The sequence below is a fragment of the Alternaria viburni genome (assembly GCF_023758015.1).
Source record: "Alternaria viburni strain BMP 2772 chromosome Unknown scaffold_13, whole genome shotgun sequence".
In the NCBI taxonomy this organism is placed as follows: domain Eukaryota; kingdom Fungi; phylum Ascomycota; class Dothideomycetes; order Pleosporales; family Pleosporaceae; genus Alternaria; species Alternaria viburni.
The window spans coordinates 795,776-817,385 of NW_026055782.1; the positions used below are offsets into that span (position 1 = coordinate 795,776).

Here is a 21,610-nt window from a genome sequence, read left to right on the forward strand (position 1 = left end):
GATGAGGCGCGGTTTGGTCGAGGTGTGGCAGTCGCGTAATGATTGGTGTTGACGCCTTGAAACGCGCTCGCGTAGCCGCAAGGGCCGTGTTTCAGAGCTAGAAACATCCGCACGCCATGGGCTGCACCACCGCGGGCGGCAAGACATAAGCGGGCCTTCAATCGTTGGTAGCCCGTCCGTCCAATGTGAGGCGCCACAGTCTGGGAGTCGTTGTTTTGGGGTGCTTGCAGTGGAGATGGAAGGCGCGAGACTGGCGGGTACACAGGGCGCCAAGCGAGGGTCTGTCAGCAACGGAAGTTTGTTCGAAGTGCGCTCCACATGCTCGTCCTTGATCAAACCATGATCGGCTTCTAGAGTCGTGTAAAGGGCCGGAGACAAGATGTTTAGTCACCACAGAGGATGTATGGGTCACACATGCCCAATCGATGGTAAGGAAAGATAATCATATTGCAGTCCAAGAACGATAGGGTATAATGCGGTAAAAGATCATACAGTGCGCCGAGAACCGATGGTTCAGTTGATGGTGAGCTCTCCCCCAAACACTTTGCCCACTCGATATGCCTGCCGCGACCGGGGCAGTCGACCATTAACCTATAAAGATTGTCAGTTCATTGCTCTCTTACCCTGAAAGACTGGGTATGGTGACTTACCAACGTGGTATTCCGAAAAACCAGCTCGTTGCCGTCACTGAAAGGGCGAGTATTGGTCGGAAGATTGAAGACCTGTAACAAAGACTGGTTCTCATCGCGATCGTTCGGAGCAGAGTTGCGATCCGCCGTCGATCTCTCCGTTGTGTGGTGAGGCTTCCATGCACCTTCGCTTTCATCATGAATATCCTCCCGCCCGTATTTTCGCACGTGTGCCAAACGCCAGTTCGCGCCAAAGAATTGCTTCCGTGATGGCCTGGCCTTGATCTCTTCAATCTTTGCAGCCTTCTCTTCCGAAGTCATGGTCTCAATGGAGGGCACTGTGTTGGGCGAATATGCACTACGGAAGTCCGTTCCGCGTTGGGCCTCCAGATCGTCGGAAGGCGCCCTTGTTGGACGTGAGACAGTAGCACGCTCGAACGGGTTGAATCCTGGTTCAGCATCTGTAGTAACCTCCTTCATCAATGGTGGCGGTAGGTAATCGTGAGTTATAGCATTCCGACGGCTTGGTGCACTCTTGATAGCTCTGGTAATTCTTCTCTTGGGTTGAGTTGGTTGTTCATCCTGGATTTCCTCGTGTTGCACGACATTGTCCGATGCAGCACGCTGTAGTGTGCTCTTCCTAGCCTTCCCGTGACCGTCCTGGGGTCCCGGTACTGGAGCCAAAGGAAGATACTTGTGGTACTCTTCCTCGTATTTCGCCCTATTGGCTGTGCTGGTGAAGTTGTACACAACCCGTTCATATGGCCGTCCTGAAGGCTTCACGCCGTAGAACTCAGGCTGATGGGAGAGAACTGACTTAAGACTCTTCTCCCAGGCGCCTTGGCCTTTGTTCAAGTAGGAGAATCTCAAAGCCAGCCAGTCGATTATCTCCAACGCGGTCATACCTGTGCCTTGTGCACACACCAGGGCTATCCTAGCTAAATCTCGGTTTGTGTGACGCTTCGTTGGTATAGACGGACCTGAGTGTGCTTCGGTTGGGCTTTCAGAGATATTGGAATCTCTTTCAACCGTCTCATTCGACTTTGAAACCGCTGACTCGTGTTCCTTGGCCGCTGCAGGGGCAGCTCGATCCGGCAAACCATTAGTAGAAGGGTGCTTAGGCGACATGTGCGTACCCACTTCGGTAGGTTCAGGAACAGTGGATGCCGGATTCCGAGATTCGTTTTCTCCTAGCAGATCTGAACTACGTGTTGAGCCGGAACGAGAAACATGCGGACCGGACGTTTCTGCTAAGTCGTCGAGATCTGGCGTCTCAGCGGCTTGGACAGAGCGCTCTCGCGGCTCATTGACCTGTGGTACTGAAGCGCTGTTGGACAATGGACTTTCCGGGTTTATTTCGTTGCGCCTTGACATAGTCTTCTGGCCAAGAGTTTCAGCAATCGACGTTACTTCTATCGGCGCACTCTGCTCATGGGAGTTTGTTTGTGACGTGATCAAGGCATCTGGAGCTGGGGTATCTGCGGAGGATAAGCCAGGCAGAGCATTATCACGAACCTTCCCTATGACCGGCAGGATCTTTGCCTGATCCGGGTCGAACCAGGGCATGGAGCTGGTTTTGGCTGTTGTTGAACTAGGCTTATCCTCTGACATTGGCGGAACATGTGTTGAGGAAACTATTTCCACTTCATGATTACCTAATCTTGCAGCTGATGGATGACTGATCAAATTTGACGAGCTCGTTGGTCTGAGTGATGCATGACGACGAGCGGTGTCGACATCCGGAGTCTCAGGTATCTCTTGTCGGCCCGTTTCTGCAATACGTAATTTTGTGCGACAACCGGGACTATACATCGATCAGACTTGTCTGGAATAAAACATGTACCCACGTACCACTGAGCATCTTTCTCTCTGGCCTTGACTAATGCGGTCTGTTTTCGACAGCCCGAGCAAAGAGCTGTGAAGGGGACCTGGTTTTGGGTGTGGCTCAGATCATCGAGGGCCAATGCATCCTCATCATCTTGAGTAGAAGTGTCCTGTTGGGACACACGGGCGTTAGGGAGTTTTTCTAACGAATGCTCGGGTATAGAACTGTCAAACTGGCTCGACCGTTGTGATGGTGTGTTCGGAATCTCTGTACGCTCGAGCAGCTTTAGCTCAAGTGGCTGAGACGTGCCCACAACATCCTTGGGTTTATTCAGGTTGACAGACATGGCAGCACTCGGAGTGGTTAGGGCGATCTCAGGCTCCACACGCTTTTCAGGAATGACCTCTGGGACACGATCGGGCGCGGCATTTGGAGCTCGGTGGGCGAATCTCGGTTTCAACAATTCTCTCACGACAGAGTGACTAGCGGGGGCCGGTGCTAGGGACACACTAGAAGGTTTACGTGTTCCGATATCACTCAAGCATGCTGAGCATCGCCATTGTAGCCTGTCTTCTTTAGCCTTTATTTATTACGAAGGTGTGAGCACCTTACGCATCAGTACCCTGGGCAAGCGGAGGCTTTCGACAGCTATCATGGTATGATCTAGAGCATCCCGAGCATGCGACTATCGGGTTATAGCTCGTGGCACTGGATTTATCACAGATGAGACAGGTAGCTTTAGGAAATGAACCGGACTTCAAGGGCTTTCTTGATTGAGATACATGGCGTCTTCCTGAGATATCGCGGGCGTTCCGGTTCACATCTGGTTGAGGAACAGTTGGTGCTGGGAACGATTTGGAGACCGGTATTATGCCCGCGTTCCGGGTGCTTTGCGCAGTCGAGGTGGCTACAACGTGTTCACTAAAGCTATAGTACTCGTCAGTATGGCTAAGTATTCCTCAACATCCTCCATACCTGTGCGTGACTGCGCTAGGGTCAGTCGAAAGACCTGCCTTTCGAATCGTTGAGTTGGGCTTGCCGGATGTTGTACGTTGACGCTTCAGTGGAGGCGGTGATATCACACTCTTTCGGCGCGGCTGTGCGTGACTTTGGCTCAAGGTGGGAGGCTTCTCTGAGACTTCCTTGTCGACAATGCCAGGCCGATCATGATGTGGCAGCTTGAGACGAGGTTCAGAAGGCGCCTGTTGTTCGCTCTCATGATGTTCCATTTGAAATGTTGGACGGAGGTAGAAGGCTAGCACCTGCAATAGTACATGAATATTAGCGGGTACTTTTAGATCATCGTTGAAAAAGTCAATCGACAATGAACGAGGTGGATCCGTTCTGTTCAGTTTGTTTGTTGCATGGCAGCATTTCGCTGCACTGGAGGCTTCCGCTTTGTTTCTTCAACGGGCAAGCACGCGCAAACAGTGAAGGCCGCGACATACTAGGCCACGCAGCAGGCGCAAAGGCAAACCATCTCAGTGTTCTCAGCGATCTAACCTTTTACCAATGGTCATCATGGGAGAACGGATCCGTGTCAGATGTCAGTACATGGGTACTTACTTGCTGTGTGGTTCAATCCGCTGACCCGACTTGGAATAGAGTGCGATTAGTCCGGAGAGACGCGTCTAGGACAAGGTGCCGCTTCCGCGCGACATACGGGAGATGACGATGTGAGAACAGCCTGCGAGCGGCCATGCGGAGTTTTTGATTTCTCATGCGTATGGGTGAGAGAAGGATGCAAGGCGGCAGGTAAAAGCGAGAGTGCGCCGTTGTTGTGTCATCCGGTGTTGAGGACGGAAAGAATCAAGGGCTCCAGGGCTGTGCGTTGAGCGTGGATCGCGCTATCACGTGCCGATGATCCGGTGGGGCAGGCGCATCTGGCCTCTGCGTGCACTTGCATGTGCTTGCTGTACAGATTCACCAAAGTTACAGCAGCGCTATGAATTTCCTCAAATCAGCGGTCGCGTCTGCGATATCGCAAGGCCCGGCCTTTGGTTACACGTTTGGGGATCGGGTCGATTTGAACGACTCCATCTGGACACTGCACAACGGCACAAAGCGAGTATGGCCCGGAGGTCTGCCTGTGCGCGAACACTTGCTAACGTACGCCTGCTAGGAAGACGGCTCCAAATGTAGCATCTTCTCATTCGACATAACCGCCAACAAGTCGCGACTGCCCCTCGCTCGCAATGCGCTCCGCAAACTACGCACTCTGCGTCATCCAGGAGTCGTGAAGGTCTTGGACACGGTAGAGACGGAGACGTATATCTACATCGCGACCGAACGACTAAGCCCACTCAGCTGGCATGTTAAGAGGAAGAGTCTGACAGAAGAGACCACGAAATGGGGGCTACACAACATCGCGAAGACGCTCAAGTTCGTGAATGCCGATGCTGCGTCAATACACGGCTGCATCCGCCCGGCATCGATATTCTTTAGCGAAAGCGGCGAGTGGAAACTTGGCGGCTTCGATGCGCTGAGCTCTGTGAAAGAGGACGATTCCATAATACCGACCTATGGTGGTCTCATACCAGATGCGGGACGATACATGGCTCCTGAGGTTTCGAAAGGAGGGTGGGAGGTCGTTAAGCAGAACCCGACGCATGCTGTAGATGCATACAACTATGGCATCCTTATCTTCGAGGTCTTCAACGGTAGCTACAGCAGCAGCGACCAGCTAGGGCAAATGAAGAGCATTCCACCAAGCATGCACCAATCATACAAACGCCTCCTCAACCCAAACCCAAAGTCGCGTATGAGCGTGGGCCAGTTTTTGGATCAGGGAAAGCGCATCGGAGGCTTCTTCCAAACACCATTGATTCAAGTGACGGACGACATTGAGAATCTGGGACTGAAAGCCGAGGACGAGCGGAATGAGCTACTCGGGTAGGTGATTCCATATTCCATTTCTAACCAGTATGCTGACCGATTATAGGAAGCTCGATGCGGTTGCGGACGACTTCCCAGCGGATTTCTTCAAGATGAAGGTACTTCCTGAACTATTGAAGTCTGTCGAGTTTGGAGGCGGAGGCGCCAAGGTATTCAGTACTGTCATGCAAATAGGACAGAAGCTTTCCGACGACGAGTACGAAACTCAAATTACACCGGTTGTTGTACGGCTTTTCGCAAACCCGGATCGAGGGATACGAGTCTGCTTGTTAGACAACCTGCCGCTCATGATCGACCATCTACCTCAGAAGCTTGTGAACGATAAGATCTTCCCCCAGATGGTAAGCGCCACTTCAATCTCTTGAACGAAATACTAACATCGTCAGGTGACTGGCTTCTCGGACATTGCACCGGTAGTGAGAGAACAGACAGTGAAAGCTATTCTTACTGTGGTACCCAAGTTATCCGACAGAACAGTGAATGGCGAGCTTCTTCGCCATCTAGCAAAGACGGCAAACGATGAACAGCCCGGTATTCGGACCAACACTACAATCTGTCTAGGAAAGATTGCGCGGAACTTGGGAGCTAGCGTACGTCTTGATGGGTTCGACATATGGAACAGACACTAACATATCAACAGAGCCGAGCAAAGGTTCTCGCAGCCGCTTTCTCTCGCTCGCTGCGTGATCCCTTCGTGCACGCTCGAAATGCCGCCCTTCTTGCACTGGCCGCAACAGCCGATCTCTTCACGGAAGATGACTGTGCGACCAAGCTCCTTCCTATCATGTGTCCTTCATTGGTAGACAAGGAGAAGCTCATTCGCGACCAAGCACAGAAGAGTGTTGACATCTACATTGCACGGATCCGCAAGTTCGCGGCCACAATGCCGGATACCGTGCTACCATCACCAGGTCTCGCCGCTGGCGGAGGACCTACCCCACGGATTGGGACACCTGCAAACGATACGTCGTGGGCCGGCTGGGCCATTTCAAGCTTCACAAACAAGTTAGCATCTACAAGCGGCGAGATGCAGGCCAACTCCGTGACCAATGGAGCAGCGGATCAAAGATCGTCGTCTGTACCACCAGCTACCACAACAACTAGCAAACCACCAGTCCCTGTAGCAACAAAGCCCGGAATGACTCTTCATAGCGCGAAGAGTACCGCCTCAATTCCTACCATCAAATCACCAGATCCAGCAGCGGCGTTTGATGACGAGGCAGAAGACTTCAACAATGACTGGGGCGGCTTCGCTGACGAAGAGGAAAAACCGCAAGACGAAGAGGACCCATGGGGTACGCCAGCCGTATCAAAGCCAGCATCTACCACGTCATACGATGACAAGGGCGAGCCTGACTTCGCAGGATGGTTGGCAGCTCAATCGAACGCGAAGAAGCCTACAAAGAACGCTCTTCCTAAGGGTCTCGTCAAATCAACAGCACCAGCAGCAAAGGCAGCAAGGCCAGCGGTTGGAAGCAGGTCAAGTACGACAGGAACGACGAGAAAGGTCATCGTGCCGCCTAAGAAAGAGGTCAAGAAAGAAGAGCCGAAAGCTGAAGAAGAAGAGGAAGGTTGGGGTGATGCCTGGGATTAATAAGGTATCTCGCAAATGATGTCGATTGTTCAGCATAGCGACGGCGTCTTTGAGATGGGCTGCACCTGATAGATCTCATTGCAAGATCGTATGACTAGTTTTAGAGATTACAATCTTAGGGATACATAATGTTACAAATGACGGCGTTTGTCGAGCTCTATGCTTTCTTCTCTTCCTTTTCCCGCTTGCCGAATGTGTAGGCTAGACCGCAACCTGCTACGTTGATGGCGCAGAGAGCGAGTGAGCCTCCTCTTACTATGCCGCGAGCGCTGAGCTTGTTCTTGATGCCCTGGGTTTGGTTAGATTTTGCCACTCTCAATGTAGTCCGATGAAAGAATTCTTCGACGTGAAGGAATGGTTTAAACATACCTGACTTCTCCGCATAGCAAGCAATGCATACAACCCACTCCATGCAGCCGTGATACCGGCAGCATCTGTCTTGTAGTTGCTCAAGTTCAGGTAGGAGGAGAAGAGCAAGACGGGTGTAAACGTCATGGGGAAGAACTGGAATGGACGAGCATGTTGGGCTGTGATTAGGGTGGCGAGGAGTGTTGGCGGTACGGAGTTCTCTGTACAAAGATGATCGAGTTAGTGACCTTGACTCGACATTTGTACAAGACAATGTGAGGCACGTGCGACGAGGTGAATCAGGAAGTGATGTGATACACGTACCTCCCCAATTCCTCAGCGATTGCAGCATGGAGGCTTTAGGTTGTTCAGGCATTGTGGAGTTCGTGTGTGCTATTAGAGTGCGTAAAAGAATTGACTGATGGGTGAATATGTCCGGTGCTCAGGAACAAATGCGCGCAGAAGGGTACATGGGTTGAGATTGGGTGAAGACCATGACGTTGGTCCGGCAAGTGGACCGCCCGCCCGTGCCAACCCAGCACATGGAAACTGGCCTCCGGGACTCGCGAACTTCGACAGACAACAGATAACGCTTTAACGACTAATACAACCACAACCCCGTCACGGGACGATATTCGATTCACGCACACCCATCGCCATCACCGCCGCATTATCACCAGCCGTCCACACTTGCGCATCGGCTTCCCACCCCCACCGCTGCCTGCCCCGGCAGCACAATCTCCCACCACAACACACCGATACCCCACAAACCGCCTCTCGCACACGACACAATGTCAGGCAAAACCTCGGGCTCCGACGCCAAATCGCGAGACCACCACGACGGCAGCGCCGGCCGAGCCTTCACGGTCGAGCAAAAAGCCGCCGTAATACGCATCAAATCATGCGCGCCAACCGCCTACTACAAGATTCTCGGCCTGGAAGAAGTAAAAGCCAGCTGTTCAGACTCGGACATCAAGAAAGCGTACCGCAAGCTCTCCCTCCTCACGCATCCGGACAAGAACGGGTACGACGGTGCGGACGATGCGTTCAAGCTGGTCAGCAAGGCGTTCCAGGTGTTGAGTGATCCGGATAAGAAGAAGAAGTACGATCAGTTTGGCGGGGATCCGGATGCGCGGTTTGATCCGAGGGCGCATGCGAGTGCGAATGGAGGGGGTGGAGCGAGTCCGTTTGGGAATGGGTTTGCGAGAAGAGGGGGTGGGTTTGAGGAGGAGATGACGCCTGAAGAGTTGTTTAGACAGTTCTTTGGGGGTGCGTTTGGGGGGCCTTTTGGTACGTTTTCCTTTGCCCAGAAACCTCGGTCTTTGAAGAAGTCGAGGTTTATACTGCACAATAAGAAGACGACAACAAACTAACACACCACCACAGGCGGCATGGACACAGGCCCAGGATTCGTCTTCAACCTCGGCGGCGGCCCCGGCGTCCGCGTCCACCAATTCGGCGGCGGTCGTCCGCGCAGACGCCCCGGCACCGCCGTCCCCCCCGGCAGCGAAGGCCAACAAAACCTCTCCTCCGCCTTCGCCAACCTGCTCCCCCTCCTCTTCCTCTTCGTCCTCCCCCTCCTCTCCTCCCTCTTCTCCGGCTCAACCTCCACCTCCGCAAGTCCCAACCTCGTCTTCGAAACACCGCGCTCACCCAACACACTCAAGCGCGTGTCCACACGGATAAAGATAGATTACTACGTTGATCCCAAGGAAGTGCATGATTACACGCCGAAGAAATGGCGCAAGCTGGATGACATAGCCGAGAACCAATATGTGCATATTACGAATACGAGGTGTCAGAATGAGAGGGTTAGGCAGCGGAGGGCGATGGAAGAGGCACAGGGGTGGTTTAGTGTCGATCAAGAGGCTATGAACAAGGCGCGGAATATGGAGTTGAAGAATTGTAATAAGTTGAGGAAGTTAGGTGTGGATGTTTACTAGATTAGGAGGCGGTTGGGATGAATGCGTTCTGGTTTTGATGGGGAATAGACTTTGTCGTACGTTTGGCTGTACCTATCCTGATGTCGGAGGGTGGGAGGAGAGGTTCTTAGAGGGTGTTGTTCCGGGGATATAATTAAGTCTCAGATGGACGCATGGCGCATAGAGGCGTATGGTAGCGTCGACTGCGCGTTCAGGCGCAGGATTCCCTTCTTGAGCGAAGTTACTCTATTCCCGTTCGCGTTCATATATACATCTATCCATACTCATCAAGATCATGTCTATACCCCACTCCAAGTCAACTAATCTTACATATATACAAATGTATCCTACACTCCCCGTCTATCCACCACATCCACATCTAAAAACCCCAAAACCTCGCTATCCTCATCTTAACCCCCTCCCAACTATTCAACTTGGGCCTAACATCCAAATAAAAATTCAACGCCTTCCCCACCTTCCCCTCATCCCTGCCCGCATAAAAATCAATCACATACTCAACCTTCGTCCCACACCGATCCACCACCCAATCGTGTCGATCAAACGGCGGCTGATACCCCATCAGACTCTTCCACCGTGCCCTCGGCGTTAAACTCGTGCTCAACCCAGAGAAACTCGCCAATTTAGGCCCGCCGCATTTCTCACTCCCGCGCCCGCTTTCCCACGTCTTGATCTCGTGCCACGCGCGTTCGTTGACGGCGTTGTGGATGGGCACTATGGTGCGCATGTCTGGGGCGGACGGGTCGTAGGACTTGCGTCGCATGGCGTCGAAGAACATTTGCTCTGAGGGGTAGATCCAGTTTCCGGTTTTCTTGTCCGAGCCGGTGTCGCGCTCGTTGTTTGCCGGTCGTGCATTGGGTGCGGGTTGTGCTGCGATTTGGTCTGGTAGGGCGCGTGGTATTGTGCTTACTTCGCGGTCGGTGCCGAGGCGTATTTGCGAGAGGATGCTTGTGCTGCTTGGGGGTGGGGAGGCGGTGCTTTGGTCGAGCGTGGATGAGTCGCAGGATTGCTGGACGGCGGATTGGGAGGGTGCTGGCGCGGCGGCGGGTGTTGGGATGGGTGTGCTATGGGGATTTGGTGGTGTGGTGCCGTTTTGGGCGCGGGCTTGGGCGAGCCATGCTTCGCGCGTCTTGTGGTCGACGGGGCAGGCGGCTGCTGGGTCGTCTTGCGAGGACATTGTGGTGGAGATGTGTGAGGTTGGTTTTGTCGGGTTCCGAGAAACTCGGGATGGTGACGGAAGCCATCGAGAAATGTTGGGCACGGGCCTTTGCGGGAATCAGGCGGGTCTGATTGGCTGGCGTTGAACTACCGCATTCCAGCGCTTTGGACAGCGTCAAGGTGTATCTCTTTCTACCACCGGAGAATACTCTGTGGTAGACGGCCAATTTCCAAGATTGAACCTGTCTAACCTGTCATTGCGCAAACAATTCCGCTGTCTCGAGTCACTGTCCTGGATCCGCGCTTTCTAGACCGCATCCAACTAGACCCTGCATATAAACATTAAACCCCACCAAGCCCCCTTGACTTTCACCGCTACCCGCAGTGTTTTGCTTCTTCCCCTCCCTTCCTTCTCCTGTAGCAAACGTCAGAATGTCCGACATCCACCGTGCCAGCACCACCGCCCCGGTCAACATCGCGGTTATCAAATACTGGGGAAAGCGCGACCCCAAGCTCAACCTCCCCACCAACTCCTCCCTCAGCGTCACCCTCGCGCAGTCCGACCTCCGCACCCACACCACCGCGTCGTGCTCGTCTGCCTACCCGAAAGAAGACACTCTTCTCCTCAACGGCCAATCGCAGGATGTTTCTGGTGCTAGGACACAAGCGTGCTTCAGGGAGCTGAGGGCACTGAGGAAGCAACTTGAGGAGAAGGACTCTAGCCTCGCTAAACTCGCCGACCTGCCTCTGCGCATCGTATCTGAGAACAACTTCCCCACCGCTGCTGGACTGGCTAGTTCGGCTGCCGGCTTCGCTGCTCTTGTCCGCGCAATTGCAAACCTCTACGAGCTCCCGTCTTCGCCAACCGACCTCTCCCGTATCGCGAGGCAAGGCTCTGGCTCCGCGTGCCGCTCGCTTTTCGGTGGATATGTAGGCTGGGAACAAGGCTCCGCTTCGGACGGCAGTGATAGTGTTGCTTTCCAGGTTGCGCCTGCGAGCCACTGGCCCAACATGCGCGCTGTTATCCTGGTTGTTAGCGCAGCCAAGAAGGGTGTGTCAAGTACCAGTGGCATGCAAATCACTGTTGCTACATCTAGCCTCTTCCAGTCGAGAGCCACAGAGACGGTCCCAAAGCGCATGAAGGAGATGCAGAAGGCGATCCAGGACAAGGACTTCGAGGCTTTTGGCAAGCTTACCATGATGGACAGCAACTCTTTCCACGCTACTTGCCTCGATACCTTCCCTCCAATCTTCTACCTCAACGATGTTTCCCGAGCTGCTATCAAGGTTGTTGAGAGCATCAACGCTGCGGCTGGGAAGATCATTGCTGCGTACACTTTCGATGCGGGCCCAAACGCTGTTGTGTACTACCTTGAGGAGAATGAGAAGGAAGTTGCTGGTCTGTTCAAGCAGATCCTGAACGAGAAGGACGGATGGCAAGGCGAGAGGGGACAGGCTGTCCAAGCCAATGCCGACGCGCTTGAGAAGGTCAAGTTTGACGCCGGTCCCGCCATCACATTCTTGGAGGAGGGTGTTAGCAGAGTCATCTTGACAGGTGTTGGTGAAGGTCCAGTCAAGACTGAAGAGAGTTTGATTGATGAGAAGGGCGAACCCATCAACAGCGCATAGAGCGGATGGCTAGCTAGATTGCAGAACGTTATGTAGATACCCGTACAGAATGTGGAATGTTATCCGACCTGAAGCTACGAAGCAGAAGTCGCTGGACGTGAGGAAAAGAACATGCTCTGTAGGCATGTCTCACCCCTGTTTTGCAGCAACAATGCGAGGTTTCCGTTACCCAAGCTTGACTTGTGGGAACAAGAGCTCTTTTCCGCATCAGTCGCATGCTCATGATAGAGGCAGAGGTCCATCTTGAACATCTCTGAGGCCGATTTGCGGCCCTGAGCACGCTCACCCCCTACCCTTTGCAAAAATCGGTGTAGGAATTCATGCGGCAAGCTCTGCATCGAACCCCATCCATTCCATTCCATGTAGTAGCGATCCACAAACAAATCTAAGAGTGGGTTTGTTGATGGAAGGTTCTCGAAGGCGTACGTGATGGATAAGTTGTCCCATGTTATTCGTGAAACAGCTTCAGAGTCGTTGACTATCTGCCGATTCAAAGCTGTCCGCAGTTTGGGGATTGCAAAACGGTCCACGAACACGTATAGCTTGATCCTCCAAAGGGCTCCGTTATTGCTGAAAAATAAGTTCAATCCTGCATTTGCAATGCGGTTGTATTCAGAGCAGTCGTTGGGAACCTGTTGGGTATACAGCCACTCCAGGAAGAGGTTGAAGACGGCTGGCTCTACGTCGACGAGCTTCACGACTCCGTCTTCGGCTTCTTTCCAGGTACCACTCAATGCCTTGCGGAAGTAGTCGGAGTAATGGATGAGGAACGCCTTCTGGACGTAGTATTTGGTGGGCAGTAAGCCGATCTCGATGACAACGTTGGCTGAACCGCCGGCCTGTGCAGCGGCACTGGATGCAGGTTAGCTGTGGCTTATATGTCAATGGAAGGTACATACCTGTGGAGTGGGGGCGTAGCTTTGTCCTTGTCAAGAGGCGGCATAGGCTCCGGAGAAGGCGGCACAGCCTTCTGCTGATTTCTCATATAGGCCTGCATAGCGATGCAATGAGACTTGAATACTCGAGAAGCTGAGGGAAACGGAAAGCGAGGTAGTCCGTCACCCTCACCCTGGTCGAGGATCGATCGCGTTCTCTGGACGAGATACGAATGGTGTCAGAGTAAAGACGCAAAGTGACAGTCAGTGGTGTGAGAAGTGAGAGGAAGTTTTCGTAGCGCGCCTTCTCAGCGAGGTGAGTCCTGGCCAGAGCCGCACGTGGAGGAAGGAGCGAGTAACCGACACAGAAAGGACACACAAGAGTGAGTGAGGAAATGTTGAACGTTGATTAGATATGACCTCGCTAAGACAAGAGCCACTGCATGACATGCGATAGACAGCCAAACTACGCGTTTGGCAAACATGATTCGAAAACGACAGCAATTTGCAATGAAATGCACCATGGTATAAGATCCCCCCAGATATACAATGCAACGCCGAGAAAGCAGAACCAACCATTACAGAGACGATGTACGTATCATCTAATCCAGAACCACAGCAAGAATGATAATGACCAAAACAATGGCGAGGATGAGCAGCAGGATGCACGCCTTGCTTCTCGCGCTCTTCTGGTAGTTGCTCGCCTGCTTGAGATTCACATGTGCACCTCGCGACGCGTCATGTGTGACCTCAACGTTCTCCTCGATGATGTCGAGTTGAGCACCCTGCTCGTGCACCATATGCGCAACATCACGGAAGAGCTCGTTGAGTTCCCCCACCGACTGCTCGATGTTACGGATCTCAGACTCGCGCTCAATGATCATCGATTCCTGAAAGTCGACCTCATCCTGGTTCGCCAAGCGCAGCTGTTCCTGCTCTTGTTGTTGCCCAAAGTCTCCTCCCCGCTCTTCGCTTGGCGATGATACGTCTTGCAGGGCTGTGCGTGCCGCCTGTGCCGACTGCTTCTCTTTCTCTAGCGCTTGCTTCTGGAGGTGTTGAAACTCGGTGAGCGTTGCTTTGAATTCGCGCTGGAGCTTCGATTGCGTGAACTTCTGCGAGGGCTGTGGTCTGTTAGCTACCGGCTTCCATCTCAAGAACGAGGTATCCATACGCCAACATCGGGCCAGGTCGTGATCTTCTTCAATCCCTCTCCGAGCTCTTTGAACTTCTCCGATGTCTCTTCGACGGTGGTCTTCACGCGCTCGCGCACACGGGCGGTCTCGTGCTTGGTCCCTAGCTTGCCCGTCTCTTGCGACAAGCGGGCGACGTTGCGGGTCAGAGCGAAGAGGTCGTCGGAAAGCTTGTCGGCGAAGTCGCGGAACTCTGGGTCATCGGCGTATGACGGATCGTCGTCCCTTCGCCATGTCGTGGGTTGCGATTCGAGGGCGCTGGAGCGTTGGAACGACATGGTGCCGGATAAGAGAAGCGGCACTCGAAGTACTTCTACAAGAGTGTCTAGAGGATGTCTGAAGCTATGCGATCGTGTGTGGGATTGTTGCAGCCTAGTACGCAAGTCCAATCGTGGCTACCTGGAGGTTGGTGCTCGGTGGTTCCTGCGGCGATGACGAAGGACCGCGGCTAGGGCACATGGCTCAAGGCACAAGCGGATCCCTTAGGTAAGCGTGCAGCTGTCGGCGACCAAGTGGTAGCTGCGCCGATCAACAATGTTTGTTTGACAAAGTCGGGCAGCTTTCCTTGCTGCAGTGCACCAGACTGCCGCACCAGCGCGTTCGAATTACCCTTGGCGCGACGCCATCCTTCTGCTTCTTTGCTATGATATAGCCCGTTCCTCAGTCATACGCTCTCTCTGCCCGAACTGTCGCAAACATGGCGCTCGCACCGCTGGGAACGCAAGTGCGCCCGTACAGAGACTACCTGACGCCAGCTCTGCACCGAAGATTCAACAAGGCCAGTCGGTACACGCTGCTGCTCTGCTATGCGATCGCGTGCTGGATGGGAGAATGGGATAACAGTGAGAGACTCTGAATGAAATCCATACACATCAACTAACACAAACAGTGCTATGGCTGTGGTTTCCTCTAGGCCTCACTGGCATTCGGACTCTGCTCATCTTCCTCTCCGCCCTTTCCATCTACGTCCTTCGCGTCGCCCAGTGGCATGTTGGCCGCCGCCAAACAGAAACCCGAGTCGAGACGTTCACAAGATACTTCTTCCGTCCTGCGACGCTGATCACGCTTGTCGCATACGCTTTCTCCGCGATGCTGTTTGTCGAAACATATATCTGGTCGCGGGGCACCCAAGCCAGGCTCAACTTCATCGAGGCCGGACGCATGCACGAGCGATTCCGGCTGAACGAGAGGCCGCTCTACCTGCGCTATCTCTTCTACCTACTATCAGCAGCACAATCTGGAGTACACCTGTGGAGGGACTATGACAAGATTGAGTTGCAGGCTATGAAGCCTAAGAAGGAGCGGGGTGATGCGACCACTTCGACCCCGGCAAGACGGGGCCCCAAGCCCAGACATGTCCTTACGAGATCGCTCAAGGGCATTGCAACACAGTCGACCTTCTTGGCTTCGGTCATTGCAGCTGCCGGATTCTGTCTTTATTACCTCGGGACCCGAAACCTGATCTGGAGCTACTACTACAGCTTCAGTCGATACCTCTGGAGCTTGTCCAAAACATCCACACCCACAGGACTTGCCCCATTCCTGCCTCTGTGCTTCATGTTCGTCACAGAAGGAACGCTTCTCGTTGTGCTCTGGGAGTTTGTCAACAAGACCTTCGATGTGTACCTCGCACAAGAGCCCTTGAAGAACGATGTGCCCATCACGAACGACTCTACCGACCCCAATGGATCCCTTTTGAACGGACTCAAGTCAAAGAAGGATACTGTCAAGGTAAGAGGACGTGATACTATTACTACATTCACTGCTAACTAATTCAGGCCATTGCTTTCTGGGAGCTAGCTCTCATCACCGACGCCTTTCCCGAGCGCCGCAAGACTATCTACAGCGAGATGGATCGTAAGAAGGCCCCAACACATCAGCAAGTTACGGATATCTGTCTGGGACAGCTCAAGTGGCTTATCGAACGCGTCAGTGCTGGTCTCGATCCAGCCTACCAGCCCAGCGACGCATCAGGTCAAGACAAGCCAACCGGGCCTATCAATCTGGTTCCTCGTATCGCACAACCGCTGAAGGACGACAAGCCGATTGCTGCTGCACCACCACAACCAAGTACCAGGTGGGAACATGTCGAAGCAGCAACCGCCAGTATTGCAAAGTCACACAGTTCTCCAGGAAACGCACAGCAAGCATACAGTCGGGAAGCCATCAACAAGGGAATGAAGAAGGCGCAAGAAGGTGCTAGGGAAGCCGAGTCGTTCTTCACGACTTATTACAACAAGCTTGTTTCTTCCCCGGTCGGCTTACTGTTCCAGCATTCCTTCCAGCGGACATCGAACATTGTCGTTCTCGGCGCACCTTACTCTCAACTTTCCCAAGTCTGCAATGCCGCGACTGCACTAGCAAATCTTGCGGTATTTTCTCTTGCCGAAGACAGCTTAGGACGCTTTCACCAAGGAATCCCGAGCATAGTGCGCATATTTACTATTGCGCTGAAGAAGATCGATGAGTACATGGACACAGCTCCGATCCATTGGAGTGACAAGGAAACGAACGGCAAGCCAGAAGCGGAGAGGAGGAAGGTGCCTGAAGTAGACGAAGCTAGAGAGTGTCTCAGACAGGGTCTTGAGAAGGTCCTTGGCAGCTTCAACGAATACCTGAGCGGTATGGGTCTCAGCAGGCTAGAGATTATGGAGGCAAAGAAGGTGGTGGGTGTCAAGAAAGCACCAGAGATGATTCAGGCGGGGGCGAAATAGTAGATGTCAAAACTTTCGCAGCCAGATCTCGTAGAACCATTTGAATGAACCCGACATACACACATTTTCTCTTGTACATACAATCGCAGTGCTACCAAGACTTTCTCATCGCCCAGGACCATCGCATAATCAGTTTACGACAGTCCCAAACCGATCGTCCCCCATCGGCCTCTCCGTCGCCCATCGCATTACGCCAAGCCCACCTTCCCTCCCCACGATCGTCTACATCAGCTCTGTCAACCAGCAAATCAAAGCCTTGAACCCATCCTCGCCCCCAACGAGGAAGATGCCAGATGCCAGACAACCGATGCAGATTGCTACATCATGCAGCTGTCATTGGTCCTGTCAGACATGACCTCGCTGTTTCAAACGAACGTCGGTTCCAGGGGTAAACACGATGGGCGCGCTAGCGCCCCACATAGCTTAACTCGCCGGGTTGCGCGTCCGATGGATCCATATCGTGATAGGGAAGGAGAGAGAGCCAAGGACGTCATGTTGGGTGAGGCTTGCGTGGTGCATGGCGCGATGGCGTTGGTGCTTTCTTTCGTCTGCACTGCTATCCGTTTCTCTTCGTCTTCTTTTCTGTTCACGATAACTTGGGTTTTCTGTGGCGTTTGGAAAGCTTGAGGGACTGTTTACCTACTTGTGCCTTTTGGATGATCATACCCGCATTGTCCTTCTTTTCAGCCGCACGTCCTACCTAGGTACCATTTGTTCAGGCGGGTATTGCGTAGTCGTTATCTTTTCTTCTTCTTGTGTATACGTTTACTGCGCCTTGTTATTCACATTCGTTTCTGGCGATTGGATTGGATTGGATTGGATTCGTGCCGGCTGAAGGCGAACGGGACGCGTTAACAACATCGCATTTGGAATCTGGAAAGCGATTCTGATACCACGAATCCTCGAGAAGACGTCACACAGCAATTGGAAAGGCGAAAGGACTGAAGAGCTCAGACTCTAGACATCGACGTCACAACACCATGCACACCTATCTGCCAACCTGGCTCGCGCTCTCAACAGCAGCAATCCTACCCACAGCGACAGCATTCTATCCTTACCACTATACCTCCGGCAAGACAGCCTCCGCTTCAACGCGCTCACACCGAACCTCCCCACAACCAGCGTCCTCCCAAGCCGGGACCTCGCGCTCCGTAACGCTCCCGCTCCGTCGCATACGCACACCCTCATTACGATCCCGCCAAAATGTCTACAACATCGTCAATTCGAACAACCCCAGCCAAGAAAACAGCGTAGCCATAGATCAAGATGGAAGCGATCTCAGCTACATGGTCGCCGTAACGTTCGGCGACAGCACGGATGAATACCATCTGTTGCTCGATTCAGCGGCGAGCAATACCTGGGTTATGAGCGAGGAATGCGAGAGCGAAGCGTGTAAGACGCATGCGACTTTTGGGACGGCGGATTCGAGTACGCTGAAAGTACGTTATGCTTCCCATATCAATCTCTCTTGTATCCCTCTTCGGGTCGGGCATCAGTACAAGTTCAAATGCTAAAACAACACCCAGACCGACACAACAACCTCCTTCAGCGTAACCTACGGCACAGGTTCCTCGTCAGGCCACCTCGCAACAGACGTCCTCCACCTCGGCCCCTCCCTCTCCCCCACCCTCACATTCGGCCTCGCGACGAACGTATCCGACGAGTTCCGCGCATACCCCATGGACGGCATCCTCGGCATCGGCCGCGGCGTCCAAGGCACAAGCGACGATGAAATCGCCGCACCACAGATCATGGACCTGCTCTCGAGCCAGAATCTCATTGGCGCGAAACTCTACGGCATACATTTGAGTCGGGGCGAGGATGGCAAGATGGACGGAGAGCTGAATCTGGGCGAGGTGAACAAAGATCGTTTCACTGGCGACATCAACTACATTGATTGCGTAGACAACGAATCAGGGTTCTGGGAGATACCATTGCAAGACGCTGGTGTGGATGGGAAGTCTGCGAACCTTACCACTGGACTTGATCGAACGGCGATTATGGATACGGGCACATCCTTCATCCTAATACCCGAACCGGATGCACTGGCTCTACATTCCCAAGTCCAGGGCTTCGAACAAGACGGCGAGACGTTCTTCGTGCCCTGCGATACAAGCGCTGCCATACAGTTCAGTTTCAACGATCGTGTATACAACATTTCCACGGCGGATTGGGTGGGGGGTAAAGACGACGGTTCGGAGTTGTGCAGGAGTAATATCGTGGGCAGGAAGACGTTTGGCGACAACCAGTGGTTGGTAGGGGATGTGTTTCTTAAGAACGTGTACAGTGTATTTGATTTCGAGGCCAGCAGAGTGGGATTGGGTGTGTTGGGACAGGAGCAGGATGTTGTTGCTGAGAGTGAGAGTTCTACTGGTATGTTTGGACCCTTTTCGCCTTTGACGGCGAAGCAACATTGGCTGACTTGAAATTGATAGGTACCGCATCTCCTTCGGCATCGAGGACAGCGACTGGGACTGGGGGAGCGAGCTCGAATACAGCGGGTGCCGGACAACCTCAAGATCAGGAGGGTGCTGCTGCTGCGGTGTCCTCCACTTCGACGTCCTTCTTCGCGCTCGTTGGAGCATTTACCGCGCTTTCGATATTCATGTAGCATATGGGATTTGGGTACGGATAAGCATTACTAGCACGGGCGTTCAGGGACACAGCATCATCGGAGTTGCACATACAACCAGCAATCTGGTCTTGGGGAGAGACACTATGCGGACACATTGTATATATATATACATAAATACATATATCCACGCATCACAGCGATCTCACATCTGCCCAACACACAAGATCCTGAGGCAACAAGCAGTACATATATACTTTGCCCAACACCACAAACTACCTCACATCTACCACGCACCATCAAGCAAACAGTGCGGATACAGACAATAGCTTGGTGGCCTGATCCCCCAGCGCATCTCCACTTTCCGCTCTATCGGAGTCTATCCACCTATCCACTGCACATTACTGCGTACCCACCAAGCTTACCCACCAACCCAGCCCCATCACAACTCAAGCAATAACCTCTAACCTCATGCACACAACATGCAGCGCGAGGCGAGAGACGAGGCGAAAGGAAAGGCGGGGCGGTACATCGGCACCTCACATCCGGGACAAGAGTATTGGATACTTTAGGAACAGTCTTGGTACATGCGTTGCATAAGTATGGGCTTGGTATGTGGAGAGAGATGTGACGAGCGAGTCAGGGGGAGGGAGATAATGCGAGAGATATGCGGTGTTTGGTGCGAGATAAGGGTGGATGCACGATGTGATGGATGATGGGGAGGCGTGTTTCAGATTGGCACATCATCTATGGGTGGATGTGTCGTGAACTATGCTTTATCATAGAGAAGTAGAGATCACAATGTATAAGTCACCAAAGATAGTCATGTTATATAGTTCACAGGCTTCAACGATTGATATGGGTAGACACGATAAGAGCAAAACAAAGCACCCGGTTATTAGAAAGATCCTACCATTTGCTCAATCTCGATCCACACGCTTTCTGAGAAGATAACCCCATCATGAACTACCCCAAGATGATGTACGGTCCAAACACACAAAAGATCCAGCACAGTAACGCCTCGTATAGGTGCCGTCAGAGATGAGACTGCAAGCAGACTGGAAGGAGTCGGCTTGTCTGCTACCCCTACCGGCCCATGACATGTTGCCCTCCTTCTCAAATAGACCACTAATTAGACACCCGATAGCCGCCACCGTGTTGCTCTTGTCCAGGCTCAACATCGCGCGGTTGCGGCGGCTCTCGACCTATATCGTCGCAAAGTCTTGTCCAGGCTTACAAGATCAAGCACTTCTTGGTCTTCTTCTCTTTCCGGGTCAACAGGGCAGCCCGGGTGGCGTGCTCGAATACTTCTCGGACGCCCTCGTTCGTCTTGGCTGAGCACTCGAGGTACTTCTGGGCACCGATCTTCTTGCGCACATCCTCGGCCTGGGTGTGTTAGTGGGTGATGGGTGGGTGGAGTGTGGCTACTAACCTGCTCGGGTGTCACGGGCTTCTGCGAGGTCTTGTGTAGCTCCTCAATCGTCTTCTGGTCGAAGCGCAGATCCTTCTTACATCCAACGAGGATGATGGGAAGGCCCTGGCAGAAGTGCAGAACCTCGGAGATCCACTGTTGTGTGTCAGCGGCTGCTTGTACGCGTGTGAGGCATTTGCCGTACCTTCTCCTGGACGTTGTCAAGCGAATCGGGCGAATCGATGGCGAAGCAAATCAGGATAACGTGCGAGTCGGGGTAGGAGAGAGGGCGCAGACGGTCGTAATCTTCCTGGCCGGCGGTATCCCAGAGGGCGAGCTCGACGTGCTTGCCGTCGACCTCGACATCGGCGACGTAGTTCTCGAAAACGGTGGGGACGTAGACCTGCAGGCGGGTACGTTAGTGGGTGCGTTGGGAGGGAGTGCAGGCTGCGATGGCTGCGAGTGCAGGCGGAACAGCTAGGCTGACGCGGCTCAGGGATGCAGGCGAGGCGGGCGGCGAGTACTGACCTCGGGGAAGGTGCCCTTGGAGAAGACGCTGCAGACGGCACCGTTAGCAGTTGTTTTGCAGGAGTGTCAAGAGTGATGGCGAGGGCGAGGACGTACATGAGCAGACAGGTCTTTCCACAGGCGCCGTCACCGACAATAACGAGCTTTCGTCGAATCTCGGCCATGGTGTCGTGGGGGATGGGTTATTGAGGCGGCGGTGGGGGCAGCAAGATCTGTGAGGGAGGTGGTGAGTATGTGGATGGAGAGCTGGACTGGCGGTGATTGAAGTTGGAGAACAGCGGCTTCAGGGTGTTATGGCTCTA

At 53.4% G+C, this 21,610-nt stretch overlaps 11 protein-coding genes across 11 annotated transcripts; 5 read left to right on the plus strand and 6 right to left on the minus strand.

The window, feature by feature from the left end:
• Nucleotides 1–513: 513 nt before the first annotated feature.
• Nucleotides 514–3,683, minus strand: J4E79_006657 (uncharacterized protein; the record flags this gene model as incomplete). Its single annotated transcript, XM_049355526.1, has 5 exons — nucleotides 514–591; nucleotides 651–2,199; nucleotides 2,481–2,857; nucleotides 3,276–3,381; nucleotides 3,430–3,683. The coding sequence occupies 5 exons, from the start codon at nucleotides 3,681–3,683 to the stop codon at nucleotides 514–516; spliced, it is 2,364 nt and encodes a 787-aa protein (XP_049210199.1).
• Nucleotides 3,684–4,399: 716 nt separating this feature from the next.
• On the plus strand, nucleotides 4,400–6,943 carry J4E79_006658 (uncharacterized protein; the record flags this gene model as incomplete). Its single annotated transcript, XM_049355527.1, has 5 exons — nucleotides 4,400–4,522; nucleotides 4,577–5,346; nucleotides 5,396–5,690; nucleotides 5,736–5,939; nucleotides 5,990–6,943. The coding sequence occupies 5 exons, from the start codon at nucleotides 4,400–4,402 to the stop codon at nucleotides 6,941–6,943; spliced, it is 2,346 nt and encodes a 781-aa protein (XP_049210200.1).
• Nucleotides 6,944–7,100: 157 nt separating this feature from the next.
• Nucleotides 7,101–7,667, minus strand: J4E79_006659 (uncharacterized protein; the record flags this gene model as incomplete). The annotated part of the gene is made up of 3 exons (XM_049355528.1): nucleotides 7,101–7,232; nucleotides 7,313–7,512; nucleotides 7,616–7,667. The coding sequence occupies 3 exons, from the start codon at nucleotides 7,665–7,667 to the stop codon at nucleotides 7,101–7,103; spliced, it is 384 nt and encodes a 127-aa protein (XP_049210201.1).
• A 415-nt stretch (nucleotides 7,668–8,082) lies between these two features.
• Nucleotides 8,083–9,234, plus strand: J4E79_006660 (uncharacterized protein; the record flags this gene model as incomplete). The annotated part of the gene is made up of 2 exons (XM_049355529.1): nucleotides 8,083–8,581; nucleotides 8,678–9,234. The coding sequence occupies 2 exons, from the start codon at nucleotides 8,083–8,085 to the stop codon at nucleotides 9,232–9,234; spliced, it is 1,056 nt and encodes a 351-aa protein (XP_049210202.1).
• A 358-nt stretch (nucleotides 9,235–9,592) lies between these two features.
• On the minus strand, nucleotides 9,593–10,408 carry J4E79_006661 (uncharacterized protein; the record flags this gene model as incomplete). The annotated part of the gene is made up of 1 exon (XM_049355530.1): nucleotides 9,593–10,408. The coding sequence occupies one exon, from the start codon at nucleotides 10,406–10,408 to the stop codon at nucleotides 9,593–9,595; it is 816 nt and encodes a 271-aa protein (XP_049210203.1).
• A 413-nt stretch (nucleotides 10,409–10,821) lies between these two features.
• J4E79_006662 (uncharacterized protein) lies at nucleotides 10,822–12,018 on the plus strand (the record flags this gene model as incomplete). The annotated part of the gene is made up of 1 exon (XM_049355531.1): nucleotides 10,822–12,018. One exon carries the CDS (start codon nucleotides 10,822–10,824, stop codon nucleotides 12,016–12,018), a length of 1,197 nt encoding a protein of 398 aa, XP_049210204.1.
• Nucleotides 12,019–12,601: 583 nt separating this feature from the next.
• On the minus strand, nucleotides 12,602–13,015 carry J4E79_006663 (uncharacterized protein; the record flags this gene model as incomplete). The annotated part of the gene is made up of 3 exons (XM_049355532.1): nucleotides 12,602–12,607; nucleotides 12,651–12,870; nucleotides 12,918–13,015. 3 exons carry the CDS (start codon nucleotides 13,013–13,015, stop codon nucleotides 12,602–12,604), a joined length of 324 nt encoding a protein of 107 aa, XP_049210205.1.
• A 480-nt stretch (nucleotides 13,016–13,495) lies between these two features.
• Nucleotides 13,496–14,361, minus strand: J4E79_006664 (uncharacterized protein; the record flags this gene model as incomplete). Its single annotated transcript, XM_049355533.1, has 2 exons — nucleotides 13,496–14,014; nucleotides 14,065–14,361. The coding sequence occupies 2 exons, from the start codon at nucleotides 14,359–14,361 to the stop codon at nucleotides 13,496–13,498; spliced, it is 816 nt and encodes a 271-aa protein (XP_049210206.1).
• A 419-nt stretch (nucleotides 14,362–14,780) lies between these two features.
• On the plus strand, nucleotides 14,781–16,797 carry J4E79_006665 (uncharacterized protein; the record flags this gene model as incomplete). The annotated part of the gene is made up of 3 exons (XM_049355534.1): nucleotides 14,781–14,925; nucleotides 14,973–15,814; nucleotides 15,862–16,797. 3 exons carry the CDS (start codon nucleotides 14,781–14,783, stop codon nucleotides 16,795–16,797), a joined length of 1,923 nt encoding a protein of 640 aa, XP_049210207.1.
• Nucleotides 16,798–17,777: 980 nt separating this feature from the next.
• On the plus strand, nucleotides 17,778–19,223 carry J4E79_006666 (uncharacterized protein; the record flags this gene model as incomplete). Its single annotated transcript, XM_049355535.1, has 2 exons — nucleotides 17,778–18,236; nucleotides 18,324–19,223. 2 exons carry the CDS (start codon nucleotides 17,778–17,780, stop codon nucleotides 19,221–19,223), a joined length of 1,359 nt encoding a protein of 452 aa, XP_049210208.1.
• Nucleotides 19,224–20,602: 1,379 nt separating this feature from the next.
• On the minus strand, nucleotides 20,603–21,472 carry J4E79_006667 (uncharacterized protein; the record flags this gene model as incomplete). The annotated part of the gene is made up of 5 exons (XM_049355536.1): nucleotides 20,603–20,755; nucleotides 20,802–20,936; nucleotides 20,986–21,183; nucleotides 21,309–21,336; nucleotides 21,405–21,472. 5 exons carry the CDS (start codon nucleotides 21,470–21,472, stop codon nucleotides 20,603–20,605), a joined length of 582 nt encoding a protein of 193 aa, XP_049210209.1.
• Between the last annotated feature and the right edge of the window lie 138 nt (nucleotides 21,473–21,610).